At 41.0% G+C, this 15,263-nt stretch overlaps 1 protein-coding gene across 1 annotated transcript in view; it reads left to right on the top strand.

Moving 5' to 3' along the window:
- The first annotated feature begins 442 nt into the window (after positions 1–442).
- The window catches only part of myo15ab (myosin XVAb), a 54,349-nt gene continuing 39,528 nt past the window's right edge, over positions 443–15,263 (top strand). Inside the window, exons 1-10 of the mRNA XM_077205297.1 lie at positions 443–5,061; positions 5,768–5,850; positions 5,938–6,001; positions 6,453–6,562; positions 7,141–7,215; positions 7,300–7,390; positions 12,671–12,774; positions 13,088–13,151; positions 13,512–13,625; positions 14,283–14,444. Coding sequence (XP_077061412.1) covers positions 454–5,061; positions 5,768–5,850; positions 5,938–6,001; positions 6,453–6,562; positions 7,141–7,215; positions 7,300–7,390; positions 12,671–12,774; positions 13,088–13,151; positions 13,512–13,625; positions 14,283–14,444 — 5,475 coding nt within the window. The 5' untranslated portion in view covers positions 443–453. The remainder of the gene's footprint in view (positions 5,062–5,767; positions 5,851–5,937; positions 6,002–6,452; positions 6,563–7,140; positions 7,216–7,299; positions 7,391–12,670; positions 12,775–13,087; positions 13,152–13,511; positions 13,626–14,282; positions 14,445–15,263) is intronic.

Here is a 15,263-nt window from a genome sequence, read left to right as displayed (position 1 = left end):
CAGGATGGATACTACAACCCTCATACAGCCATGCAGGATGACAGCGAATTTTATGATGATGGTATGGACTACAATGACCCCTATGAAGTGCAGGATCTGATGGGCAATTATCCACAGGAAATGGGCTACTATAGTCAACAGCATCCACTAGATCCATATTTCGATGATGGCATTGAGTACTATGATAATAGTCAGTTTCCAATGGGGAACAATTATGATCAATATGGGAATGAAATGGATCTGTATTCCCAGGCTCATTTTGGATATTATGATGACCTTCAGGGCTTCTATGGTGACCCATATGAAGTTGAAATATCAGGTGATCCATATATGGATGCTTATGGGGATTATGGTGATCCTTATTTTCAGGATTATCAAGTTAACTACAGTGAATCAGATGTTGATCCATATCTGCAATCTTCATACAATATGTATGATCCATATAGTTATCCGATGCAAGATATTATGGAAGGTGAAGAAGCTCATGGAATGTATGGAGAGAAGTATGGACATTTTTCTATGGAGTCTATGCCCCTTCCCGGAGACATGGAGTTCAGAGTCCCAAGACCCCAAGTTAAGCTTTTTGGTAAGGAAAGGATTGATGTGGAGCTTCCTCCTTTGGCTCCACAATATGATTTTGAAGAAATGTCAGACATACAGTATGAAAATTATGCATATATGCCTGGAAGCTCAATGAATGATGGTTTTTCACAGGCAATGCATCCGCAAGAAATGTTTCATCCGCAAGAAATGTTTCATCCGCAAGAAATGTTTCATCCACAAGAAATGTTTCATCCACAAGAAATGTTTCATCCCGCAATGCCTCAAGTGCCCACACCAACAGCCATGTTAATTAAGCAAGCAAATAATTCCCAGGGATTTGTCAACCAACATATGCCACATATGGCTCAAGTTGGTGGTTTTCCACCATCTCCCACACCAAGCAGGAGGTCAGTAGGAGGGATGGCCTCCCCTGTGTATAAGCCTATGTCACCCATGGTAACCATGGATCCCTTGGGAAGTTTTCGAGACCCGGTAATGGAAGCCAGACGTTCCCCTGTACCTATACGCAGACCGAGCCCCCATGCCTCCCCACAGCTATCCATGCATCCTGTTGGTCCACTCCCTATGAGAAGAAGCCCATCCCCACAGCCCTCTGTGCGTGGCATTGGAGGCATGGGAGTACCTCCATCGCCAAGACTAGCCAGAGGTGTGCCCTCTCCAATAAGTCATGGTCAACACCCTCCATCGCCAAGACTAGCCAGAGGTGTGCCCTCTCCGATAAGTCATGGTCAACACCCTCCATCACCAACTGGACGCAGAATGAGCCAACCTGTTTCTCCAGCACTTTCTAGACGTTTACTGCCTCAGGCTCCATTTAGAGAAGGGCCACCCACTTCACCAACATTTCCTAGACGTTTACAGTCTCAGGGTCCACTAAGAGAAGGTCCACCTGCCTCACCAACAGTTCGTAGACATTTGCAGCCTCAGGCATCCTTTAGAGAGGCACCACCATCTCCCCAGCCAATGCCTAATCGAATGCCCTCACGGGCTCCATCTCTCTATACCAGTCCTCCAGCTTCCCCTCGTGCATCTATTCGGAGGAGAAGCCCGCCGCAGTCCCCTCGTGCCTCAATTAGGAGACCCAGTCCACCCTCTTCACCCTCACAAGTTCATCGTCCATTTGGTGCCAAGAAATTTCAAGCATCTCCATCTCCACTTAGACGGATAAGTCCTCCTTCTTCCCCTCAGATGGGTATGCGAACCATGGCCAGTGATCAGCTGAGGGATCTTCATAGACCACAGTCACCATTAATGGCACAAAGAGCATCACCTACTCCCTCCCGGAGAAGTTTTACTGTGGAACCAGACTTCCAGCAACAACGAGTGCAAGGTAGATCCCCCTCTCCCACCCTCTCCCGCAGGTCCACTCGCCTTATGAAGGATTCTCCACCTTTTGGATCCCCTGGAGGTCGACTGCGAGGAAGGGGACGTCCAAACATCCCCATGGGAGCTGTGAAACCATATCCAGGCCGAGGGGGTCATACTGGAACTCCAACACAAAATGTACGGCCATTTAGACCATCCATACGTAGTAACAGGTCCATGATGCCACAAGACTTCACAGCCTCCCCACAACTCTCAGGTCAATATAGGATGGGCATAAGGGAACAAAGTCGTTTCAATCCTCCAGGAACACCACAAGCAATGAGAAACCCACAGAGACCCATTGGTCGTGGTCGTCCACTCATGGCCAGACAGTCACTTAGGCGTGCACCTGGCATGATGCCCCCTTCACCACAGCTTTCTCAAAAACACATGCCCCCTCCATCTCCCCAGCCTTCCATTAGACATCTCTCCAGACCAGCCTCTCCTCATCCATCTATCATACATGGTTCCCCATTACCAACACGGTCCACTTCTCCTAGGGCGCTGCCTACTTCTGTTCTTTCTGGTCCTCCAATATATGATGCTTCATTTGCATCTCCTTCACATTTTGTTGCAGAGCCGATCTCTGTAGAATATGATCAGGTTAGAGGTGTACCTCATTCACCAATGCTTACAAGTGCCCTCCAAAATCAAAGGGTCCATAATGCAACCTATAGTTCACCATTCCAACAGCCTATGTCGCCTTATGCTCCTGAGATCATTAATGTTCCACAGCTTCCGGGTCAACCACCTTCACCAGTTTCCTCCTTTGCCCAGCAAAACCCTAACCTAAGCCGTGCTGATAATTTCTCCCAACTACAACCAGTACAATCACCATATACTCCTGAAATGGTTGTACTGGATCAACATACAGCAGAGATGGCATCTCCTCTTTTGTCGAATGCCTTACAAAATACTCATCTCAGAGAAGCTTCTTACATGTCGCCCTTGCAAAGACCAAGTTCACCTTATGCTCCTGAAGTGGCTCAGTTTGGTGAGATCCCTGAACAACCATCTTTTTCTTCCCCATATGCTCCTCAAATGGAAGCATTTCAACAAGTTCCGGGTCAGCCAGCATCACCTTTGCTGTCCAATGCAATTCACAATCCACAACTTCACAATGCATCATACAGATCATCCTTTCAGATGCCACATTCACCCTATACTCAGGTAGAGACAGGCTATGATTACATTGAAGAGCCAGGTGCTGCCCCCATTCTCTCTAATGCTCTTCAAAATACAAATGTCCGCAATGCTTCTTACCGAACACATTTACGTCGCAGGGGATCCCGTGTTCCCCCTGGCTATGGTCCAAGAGGATCTCCAGTTCTTTCAACAGCTTTGCAGAACCAAAATGTTCGTCAAGCTTCATACAGAGCACCTGTTCAGGGAATGGTCTCCCCTTATGCACCTGTGCCAGGGCATAGGCAGGACCCTAGGAAATCTCCTTTTCTGTCTGATGCATTGCACAACCCCCAACTTCGAGGGGCCACTTACCAATTGCCTGATGGGACATTAGTATATGGTACTAATCCTGCTGGGTCCGTAATAGGCATGGACCCACGACAGCAACAGTCTTTCTCACCTAACCTCTCAAATGCTTTGCAGAACCGAAACATAAGAAATGCCTCTTATAGACTTCCAGATGGAACAATAATGTACCCTGAATCTCATTTACAGCAACCGTCTTCTCCAAACCTTTCTAATGCCTTGCAGAATCCAAATCTGAGGAATGCCTCTTATAGACTTCCAGATGGAACAATAATGTACCCAGAATCTAATTTACAGCAACCGTCTTCTCCAAACCTTTCTAATGCCTTGCAGAATCCAAATCTGAGGAATGCCTCTTATAGACTTCCAGATGGAACAATAATGTACCCAGAATCTAATTTACAGCAACCGTCTTCTCCAAACCTTTCTAATGCCTTGCAGAATCCAAATCTGAGGAATGCAACTTATAGACTTCCAGATGGAACTCTTGTAACTGCAGGACAACAACGGCAAACCTCACCAAACCTGTCACATGCACTTCAGAATCAGAACATTAGGAAGGCATCATATAGACTGCCAGATGGGACAATAATAATGACTGATCAGCCAGTGGAACCAACATCTCCAAATCTAGCCAATGCTCTCCAAAACCGAAACATTAGAAATGCAACTTACAGATTGCCCGATGGTACATTAATAACAACAGACTATGGACAATCCACACCTACTTCCCCAAATTTATCAGCAGCACTTCAGAACCAACAAATGAAAAATGCTAGCTATCGTTTACCTGATGGGTCAATTATAAGTGGACCAGGTTATGAAGTTAAGTCTCCAAATTTGGCAAGCGCGCTTCGGAATCAGGATGTTCGTAATGCTACCTACAGGTTACCTGATGGCTCCATAATAAGTGCTGATGCAAGTTATAAAACTACATCCCCAACTTTGTTCTCTGCCCTGAGAAATGAGGATCTGAGGAATGTCTCCTATAGGCTTCCAGATGGATCTGTTATTTCACAAGCTTTATATAAACCAAGTAGCCCAAACATTTCAAATGCCTTGCAGAATGAAAACATTCGCATGGCCACTTACCAGCTACCAGATGGATCTGTTATTTCTGCAGATCCTCGAAGACATAAAACCAGTCCAGATCTATCAAAGGCACTTCTAAATCAAAACCTTCGCAATGCCACATACAGATTACCTGATGGTTCCTTCCTCACTCAAGGATTTGCAGTCCCCACTTCACCACATTTAATGGATGCTCTAAAGAATCCTAACCTGAAGAAAGCCTCTTACCAACTACCTTCAGGGATCTCCAACTATATGACATCCTCTGGGCAGGTGATTATTGGGCCAGATGGTCATTATGCTGTGGTTCCACCACAGCGGAAAGGTCCAGGTGGACCAGAAGAGCACTGGGCTCAAAACGCCAGAGAGGGGGAAACTGCAGAGGACCTGTGGGCTGCAGAAAAAGTCTTGCCTCATGATACAGTACAGAACCTTATCAAATGGTCTATGTATCGTGATGAGAAAATGGAATTCCTTACCCCTCCACCTGGTGGCCTTAGGCCTGGGGAAACAGAGCTACAATGGCTACCAGATCGTGAAGGGGAGCCAAAAGGACAGTGGTATGATAAGGTAAATCCCTTTAGACATAATACCATGTCTTAATTGTTGACTTATTTAACTAATGGTAACAGAAGTTACCAAATGCATTGTATTTTCTCTGCCCCAGAGATACTAACTCTATATCATGCTTTCATTTTCTTCTCTTCCCTTGGTCAAATTCTGCTGTTGTAAATATTCATTTGAAAGCAGATACATAATAGGATAACATTGAGAGATGCCTCTCTTCACTTGAATGCAACAGTGAATTCATGATTATGCTTTTGGTGGATCATATTTATACTATTCGCTAAAACTTATATATCTGAATGTTTATATTAAGAAAGAATTATAAATAAGCAGACTGTTTAATTTGACTATTAATGTTGTCAAGGTGACAGCAATGAAGTTGTCAGGTCTTACAAGTCTATTAGCTGTTAAGCCTTAACAAAAGGTCCAGCCAAGCTCACCTATCTTCATCAGGTTTAGGCTGCAGTCCGCAGCTACATTGTATGTCGGATGAGATTTACAAGGCTGATTATAACTCCTCTTAGGTTACCTTGCTGACCAGTGATAATCATCTCTGCATTATTGTAGTGCAGGGCCTAGAAAAGACAACTTGACCTAATTCATCTGAGAAGATATTCTCTAATGTAATTTAATGAATGACTTCTCCAATGTCTTTGAATGTTCTCAGATTGCTTTTTTGTTTTGCTTGAGCTCAAGTTGTATTTTTCAGATGTATTCTATAAGGAGCCTGCCTACTGTCAGCTACAGAGCAAAAAGGGAAGGGGATGGAGTTGAGGACATGACACAAATGGAGTATGTCAGCATAAATATACATAGTAATGTTTGTGTAAAGTTGATCATTAGAATCAAAATAAATAATTCTTCCTCTATTTCTTGCAGAGAGCTTTCTGAGGCAGCAGTATTGATAAACCTGAAGACTCGCTTTGATCAAGAGCTTATCTATGTGAGTCTTGCATTCATGTCCCAGTAAGCATACATAATAAATATGTCTCCAAGTTCTAATTACTTTGTACAAGCATATAATAAATATATTTTTTAAGTATTCACATACAATCTAAATTATAAACAACTGCTGAAGGATGTTCTTATGCTCTAAAAATGCTTCCAGATAAATATGCAAAAGAAGAGACATGTTCACATAAATTTGACATTAGGGACTATATAGTCCCTTATCTTTGCAAAATTCTCGACAGAAGCACTTAATGTTACGCCATAATATTAAGATACAGAAAATACTTCACTGGACAGGCCACTAAGCAGAATAACTTTGACTTAATTTTGAAATGAAATGTTTGATTATATGTTTCTCAATATTGTGAATAGAGCTTTAGCACTCTTATTCAAATCTCTTGTGAACCTAACTACATTATGAATTTCGTTTGTCTTCTAAGCAGACATACATTGGCAGTATTTTGGTATCTGTGAATCCATACCAGCTATTTAACATCTATGGCACAGATATGGTTCTGCAGTACGAGGGCCATGGCTTGGGAGATAACCCACCGTGAGTCACAACAACAAAATCATAATTATTCTCAATACATTTTCTTATTTTTCAAACTCCTGGTAGAAGCTTGCACCAGTTTGGCAGATAAGATTACATGCTTTCATTCTTGAAAACCATGAACGAAATTACATTGTTAGAAGAAAATGCAGACCCAGACATTAATGACATTTAATCAATGTTACAAAAGATGTCTATTTCAAATAACTTCTCAGAATTTCTGAAGGATCATGTGACACTGGAGTAATGATGCTGAAAATTCTGCTTGGCCTTCACAGCAATAAATTATATTTGAAAATATATTCAAATTGAACCCTGTAATTTTAAATTGTTAAATTGTTTTTACTGTATTTTGGATCAAGTTAATACAGCCTTGGTGAGCATAAAATACTTATTTCTAAAGAATAAAAGTATCTTACTGACGCTTAACTTTTGAATGGTAGTGTACATTAAAAGTCTGAGAAAGAAGGGGGGAGAAAATTAAGATCCTGCATACATTTACAATGCTTTGTGATTATTGTTACCTAAAAAAAATTGACAGTATGTAGACCTACTCTCTTATACATGTTTGTTTTCAGTCATCTATTTGCCATTGCAAACATTGCCTACACAACGATGATGGACATCAAGCAAAACCAGTGCATCATTATCAGGTCAGGTGATAGCATGTGTGTGTCAACTGCAGAGGATGTAATAATACACTGATATGTTGTATCAGTAAAATGTTTGCATTGTAGTGGGGAAAGTGGTTCTGGAAAGACAGAGGCGACCAAACTGGTTCTGAGGTACCTCACTGCTATTCACCATAAGAGGAACATTAAACAACAGGTACTTGTGTAGGATTATAAAGTACACACTGAATTTTATTAATAGACAATGATCCCCCGCGTACACCTCTGTACACTTGCTGTGATTTCGCCAGGTAGGATATGTTATTGGATCAACATCCTTGTTGGGCCTGGAACAACATTTTTAGGGATAAGGGGAGGGATAGAGTTGGGGCTTGGACAACATTCATATGATTAGGGCTGTTAATGTTAACTCACTTAGATATTGTTTTTTTTTTTTGGTTAATTTTTTTATTGAAGGAAAAGGAAACAATACAACAATAACAAACAATACAGAACTTCCATTCACAGATACAATTTATCCTTTCCCCCTTTTTGTTTTTCCCCCCACTTTTAAACATATATGTACATGTATACGGACACATAAAAGAATAATAATAATAATAAAAGGAATAATAATCAAAAACAAAACACTCTAATAAGAATGTAAGAGGAAATAATTAAATTAGATCACAGAGTGCTCTGTTATAAACAATAAACAACCCCCCACCCACTACCCCACTCAGCTCACCACGACCAACACACATATTACTGGTTAATTATGCAATACAAACAGTACAACAATAACAGGTGCACATTCAATTGGGTAGTACCTTTAAATTAGTGAAATAGGAAATAAAGGGTTGCCATTTATGGAAAAATTTGACTGTACATCCTCTCAACGTACATTTAATTTTCTCAAGTTTTAAAAAATACATGATGTCTCTGAGCCAACGGGAGATAGAAGGATATTTAGCAGACTTCCAATGTAACAATAAGGAGCGTCCTGCTAGTAAGGATGTGTAGGGTTAAGTGCCAGTGAGGGGACAGGATTCCCAAATATAGCAATCAGAGGGCCAGGTTAGAGATTTACCCCAAGAACAGTGGACATAATATTAAAATAACCCACCCAGAAATCTACCAAATCAGGACAAAAAAAAAACATGTGGCTAAGATGACAAGGAGAGCCATGGCATTTATCACATTTGTCTTCCACTTCCGGATATATTTCAGATAGTCTAAGCTTAGAGAAATGTACCCTATGTAAAACCTTGAATTGAATAAGTCCAAGACGAGCACAAGAGGTGGTAGAACGTATCCTCTCTATGGCCTGTTCACAAGATTCCTCCTGTATTTGTATTCCCAGTTCCCTTTCCCATATACACTTAAGTTTGGCATTTGAATGGTCGCTAAAATATAAGATAATGTCATATAGCTTTGAAATGATTCCTCTGTGATGAGGGACAAATGAAAGCATGGTTTACCACCGATGCACTGGCGGTAAAGAGGGGAAATTGGGGAAACACTTAGCCACAAAGTTGCGAGTTTGAAAATAGCGAAACAGATGAGTAACAGGGAGTTCATGGTGAGATGACAAATTGGTAAAGCTATCTTCTACATAGAAAGACATCATCTACATATAAATCTCTAAATTGTGTAACACCCTTGTCATACCACAGTGAAAATGTTGAGTCCAAAAGTGATGGAGGAAATAAATGGTTGTTATTGATAGGACCCGAGGAAGATGCATCTACAAAGTTAAAATGTCGTCTAAATTGATACCAGATTTTGAGTTTGTTAAGAACCACTTGATTATCAGTGTATAGAGAAGGTTTTATAGGTAAAGAGGAATAAAGTAGAGCAGGTATAGAAGATCCCCTAAAGGATGATAGTTCCAATTTACACCAAGAGGATCCAGGGGATTTTAACCAGTAGCAAAGTTTATGGATGTGAGCCGCCCAATAGTAAGTTAAGAAATTAGGTAATGTCAGTCCTCCATTAAATCTGCATCTCTGCAGTAGAGTTTTACGAATCCTAGGTGATTTTCCGCCCCAAATAAAAGAACAAATTATCTTATCAAACGAGTCAAAGAAATGTTTTGGCAGAAAAAGGGTAAAAAATAGGTTAAAAAAAGGGTAAAAAAAAGGACTGAAATAAAAATAGAAATTTCGGTAAAATATTCATTTTAACAACATTGATCTTGCCGATTAGTGAAAGGGGGAGGTTACCCCATCTTTGAATATTGGATGTAATCCTAGAGATAAGGGGAGTGAAATTTGCAGACGCAAGACTAGATAAAGAAAGAGTCACGTTAACACCTAGGTATTTGAACCCTGCTGAACTAAATCGAAAAGGCAAATCTGACTGTTGCAACTGACATGCTGCAGTATTAATGGGAAAACACTCACTTTTCTCCAAATTTAATTTGTAACCCGAAAAGGCGCTGAAGTTCTCCAGAATACCCAAAACCGCAGGGATGGAAAGTGTAGGATCAGTTATATACAATGACAAATCATCCGCATAAAGCGATAGTTTATATTCAAATCCATTATGGGTGATACCTTTGAATAAAGGGGAAGATCTTAATGTAATTGACAGAGGCTCAATAGCAATTGCAAAGAGCAAAGGTGATAAAGGACAACCTTGGCGAGTTCCACGTCCAAGGGCAAAATAATCAGAATAAACATCATTAGTATGAACACTGGCCTTAGGGGATGAGTAAAGGAGGCGAATTCAAGAAATACATTTTTCACCAAATCCAAATTTTTTCAAAACTGCAAACAAGTACTCCCACTCTACCCTATCGAATGCCTTTTCGGCATCTAAAGAAATCACCAGCTCAGGAAGTTCAGCTGAGTGTTTTGAGTAAATTATATTGAAAAGTGCACGGGTATTAAAAAACATTTGACGTCCCTTTATAAAACCATTTTGCTCATCAGATATAATATGAGGAAGCACATTCTCTAAGCGGAATGCAATTACTTTAGCCAATACCTTGACGTCAGCATTAAGCAAAGACAATGGTCTGTAAGACCCACAGGAGGTCGGATCTTTGTCCTTTTTGAGAAGGAGAGCAATAGTGGCTTGTGTCAAGGTTGGTGGTAATGAACCACTTTCTAGGGATTCATTGAATACGGATAAAAGTAACGGTGCTAATTTGCCACTAAATGTTTTTAAAAATTCAATGGGAAACCCGTCTGGGCCTGGGGCTTTATTAGTTTGCATAGCATTAATTGTCATTAATACTTCTTCAAGAGAGAGTGGAGAGTCCATTTGCGTGGCAGTATTAGTATCAATGACAGGGTTCGAAAGACTCTGAAGAAATGTATTCATTTTAGTGTTGTCAATAGGAAATTCAGATTTATATAATAAAGAGTAAAATGATTTCAAAGCAGCATTAATTTCCAAGGGGTCTGTAGTAATAGTGTCATACGTGTTTTTAATAGTAGGTATTAAACGGGAAGTGGCCTGTCGTCGTAACTGATGTGCCAGTAAACGACTTGCCTTGTCGCCATATTCGTAATATGAGCCATGGCTGCGTAGTAGCAAGCGCTCTGCCTCTTTAGTTGAGATGAGATCAAATTCTGCTTGCAAATCAAGACGCTGCTTAAGTAGTTCTGGAGAAGGTTCAGCGAAAATCGTTGATCAAGGTCACCAATCACAGATGTAAGTGCATTAAGCCTGGCATTAATATTCTTATTAGAAAGAGCAAAGTAAGAAATAATTTGACCTCTCAGGTAACATTTAAGTGTCTCCCACACCCAAAGTCCCCATATAACCACAGAACAAAGGAGACAGCGGTGCTTCCCACAGTAAACAAAAGTTGTCCAGAACAGTGTTGAACAACTCGGAGACCATGCAAACCAAACAAAAGTAAGAGAGAAGAAAGAGAGAGAGAGAAAAAGAAAAAAAACGCCTGCCAATCTCAACACTATTTAAACATATGCGCATGAATCCAGTAAAGCACATAAAAATACAAATTAACAAATAACAGTGGGCCCTCAGTCATGTGCAAATAGATGCAGAAAGCATAAAATGAGGTGATGTTGATCAGATCTAGTAAGTGCAGCAAGCTAGAAAACCACCTAATACTGAACAAATAGAGAATTAAGACTGGTGAATCCACAACCTCTAAGGAATAATAGAACACAGATCTGAAACGCTAGACCCGCTAGACACCCAGGAACCAAAGTTTTTTACAAAATCGCTGGCTTCCTTCGCAGAAACGAAATCCTTCTCAACACCGTTGTATGTGATGCGAACGCGCTGGATGAAACAGACCATATCGAGCACCGGCAATTCCACAAAGTTGGCGTCTGACCTCGTTGAATGCAGCCCGAGCCCGAGCTAAATTGACAGTGTGGTCAGGGAAAACTGAGACGGTCATGCCTCTGACTTTAATCTGTCGAAGCTCTCTAGCGCGGCGCAGAATGTCCACACAATGATTGTAATAATGAAATCTGCACACAATAGCTCGTGGACGATCACCAGGCTTGGGTTTGCCACAGCAGCCGTGGTACAGGTGTCAAGGCCCTCCGGTACTCCCACTATCCTGATGTTGTTCGCCGTGATCTGGACTCCAAGTCTTCACATTTATTTTCCAGCATGGCTATGTTAGCTGTGAGGCGCTCAATAGTTGTTTTCATCTCGGCGATGTCATCGGAGCACTCGGAGAGTGCGTGCTCCATCTCTCCGACCGTACCTTTTAGCTCAGACATGGTAGAATCGGTAGCAGCTTTATCATTAGCCAGCTGTGACTTCACCGCTTGCAGGTCAAGCTAAATAGTAGGCAAAGCATCCTCGAGAGTATCCTGGAGTTCCTTTTTAATAATATCAGCGATATCTTTTCTCACCGAGGCCAACAACTCGAGCTTGAGTGCAGCAATGTCAAGGTTGGCATCCGTCGAGGCGACCTCGACCTCTGAGGTAACAGATGATCCACTCGAAGATGCGGTTGCAGCTTGCAGACCAGGCCGCAGTTGTGTCTGAATAGTTTTGCGAGTTTTAGAATTCTTTCCAGCCATCTTACGCAGTCCGGAGTTAGACTTTCTAGTAAAAAAAATACTGCGGAGTAAAGACTATACTAAATATGTAACGAAAAAGCGAAGAAAAATAATAATATTAACCAAAATCGGCAGGAGCTTACAAACTCACGTCCTGCTCCATTGATGCTCGGCAGCTTTGGTAGATATGTTGTTCCAGGTCCAACAAGAGATGTTGATCCAGGAACAAGTCCTACTTCGCAAAATCATAGGCAGCAAGTGCGTATTATAGACTACATTTCTGGAACCACAAAATTTAGTTTGAATACATGCATATGATGTATGCAGTGTTTGTTAATGAATGTATAATCTGTCTTTTTGTTTTTCTATTTAATGCTCTCCTCTATACAGATTGAGGTAAATCTGTGAAATTTATGTTTTGCTGGTAGCCTAATAACTCTAACGTGTAAACATTGTTGCATACATCTGTAAGTAAGATTTAGTTTCTTAATATCCAGATTCTAGAGGCAGCTCCTCTTTTAGAGTCGTTTGGGAATGCTAAGACGGTCCGAAATGATAACTCCAGTCGCTTTGGGAAATTTGTGGAGGTCTTTTTGGAGGAGTGAGTATTTTTATATTTATATATATTGTACATTACTTATGTTCTGAACTGTGAAAAACTCTTTCAAGCTATGTTAAATAGACTGTTTGACTGTTACATTGTGCGTAACTCTGAAATTGTTGCTTGAGAGGTGAAACTGTAAGGGAACTAGATCTGTACGCTGACCTTGTGTGAAAGTAGGACAGTAAGGTTGCTATTTTACCTCTGAATGCTAAGAGAAGAAGAGAGATGGAAAGAGAATTGAGAAGGTACATGTAGGGCCAAAGATAGTTCATACACAAGACCAATCTGTGTGTATTGTTGTCTGTATCAGAGGGGTGATCAGTGGTGCCATAACCTCGCAGTATCTACTGGAGAAGTCCAGGATTGTTTTTCAGGTTGGTTGTTTCTTTTCCCTTTAACTTGGTAAAGGCTAAAAGAGCCCTGTATTTATCACTGACATTTGTGACCTTATCTGAGCTGTGTGTGTGTGTGTGTGTGTGTGTGTGTGTGTGTGTGTGTGTGTGTGTGTGTGTGTGTGTGTGTGTGTGTGTGTGTGTGTGTGTGTGTGTGTGTGTGTGTGTGTGTGTGTGTGTGTGTGTGTGTGTGTGTGTGTGTGTGTGTGTGTGTGTGTGTGTGTGTGTGTGTGTGTGTGTGTGTGTGTGTGTGTGTGTGTGTGTGTGTGTGTGTGTGTGTGTGTGTGTGTGTGTGTGTGTGTGTGTGTGTGTGTGTGTGTGTGTGTGTGTGTGTGTGTGCAGGCCACAGATGAGAGAAACTACCACATCTTTTATGAGATGTTGGCTGGACTTCCTACTCACATGAAACGGGCCTTCTACCTACAGGAGGCTGAAACCTATTACTACCTGAACCAGGTACATGCAGATATATACAAATGCAAGTTGCCAAGACACACCGAAAAATAAGTAGACAAATATAGGCAAATCATTTAGATGATAAAGTATTAAAAGGTAATTGTTTCTTTTGAAGGATTTCAGCTTGCACTACTGTATAAAAAAATTGGTAAGCTTCTCTTATGCTCACCAAGGCTGCATTTATTTGATAAAAAATACAGTACAATTTTGAAATATGATTACAATTTTAAATAACTTCAATTGAAACTACCATTTAATAATTTATCTAGTCACACAATCCTTCAGATATCATTCTAATATGCTGATTTGTTGCTCAAGAAACATTTCTTATCGCTGTTGAAAACAGTTGTGCTGCTTTTTTTTTTTAAAACATTATAAACGTATTTACTGTCACTTCAAATGAATGCGTCCTTTTTGATAAAAAACAGTTCTTTCAAAAACAATTCTTACTGACCACAAACTTTTGAACAGTAGTGTATATTTATAATTTAAGAATATCATATTATTATATTTTATTATTAATATCATTATTCATATATCATTATTATCTAGATCTCCTTTGCAAAATCAAAGGTGAACCTATATTATATAAAAGTGCTTATCCAAGGTACTGTATAATTATGTCATGTTGATGTCATTTATCATGGTTCACGTTAGGGTGGTAAGTGTGAGATCATTGGGAAAGATGATGGGGAGGACTTCAGGAGGCTACAGAGTGCCATGGAAATTCTCCACTTCAGTACTGAAGACCAGAGCAGCATATTCAGAGTGCTGTCATCCATACTGCACCTGGGCAATGTCTTTTTCCATAGAGTAGAGGTACTGACTGTGCAAATTAACATATCCTTTCACTTTTGTATGTACACCATGTCTATAATAATTTTAAAAAAGCATGATTTTAAGAATTTCACTGTGTTCCAGCTCTTCCCATTTGTCACATAACAAGATGTTTGTAGATGAAATCTTTTACTTTGTAAATAGCAGTTCCCTTTCAGTCGATAACGTCGGACGTAGTCGACGTCGACTGAAATGGGGATCGCGCCAGAGAGCCTATCATCTTCGAGTACTATTGAACGAGCCAATGTAATTGGCGTGCGTGATTTGCATCACACACACTCCGCCCTGCAGCGCGGGTATAAATACGGAAGTGGATGCACGCACTAGTTGCCTTTCGCTTCGGAGCCGTTCGTCTTGATGTCTCTGAAGAGTGCTGTTGTCTACAACGAGCGAGTGTGTCGGTGTTCTTGTGGGAAGACCTCCCATTGTCGGTGTTCTACAGTGTGGTGCAGCGGTGATCGCGAGCTTCTCAGCTCTCAACTGCTGTTCTAACAGCATCAAATTTTATTCTTTGTTTGTGTGTTGACGGTTGGTTAGCCGTGGTTGGTTAACAGTGAAGTGAGTGCTTCAATGTTATAGTTGAAAAATTATTTCAGTGTTTGCCGCGGTCATTCCCTGTGTGCTCCGGCACTGGTGACGGTCCCATTTCCTAATAGAGCAACACGGGTGTGAGTGTGTCTTTTTCAAGATGCCATTCCATCTGTGCGATTCTGGGTGCGGTCTGGCGCTATCCCCCTCTGACGTTCACGAAAGTTGTGTAGCATGTTTGGGCTTACAGCATGCTGAGGCATCTTTCGTGGA

Source organism: Siphateles boraxobius, unplaced genomic scaffold (assembly GCF_051911475.1).
Source record: "Siphateles boraxobius isolate OS27281-9 unplaced genomic scaffold, OSU_SipBor_1 53, whole genome shotgun sequence".
In the NCBI taxonomy this organism is placed as follows: Eukaryota; Metazoa; Chordata; class Actinopteri; order Cypriniformes; family Leuciscidae; genus Siphateles; species Siphateles boraxobius.
The sequence above is the reverse complement of the archived record's forward strand: the minus strand, read 5'-3'. Positions and strand labels throughout refer to the sequence as shown.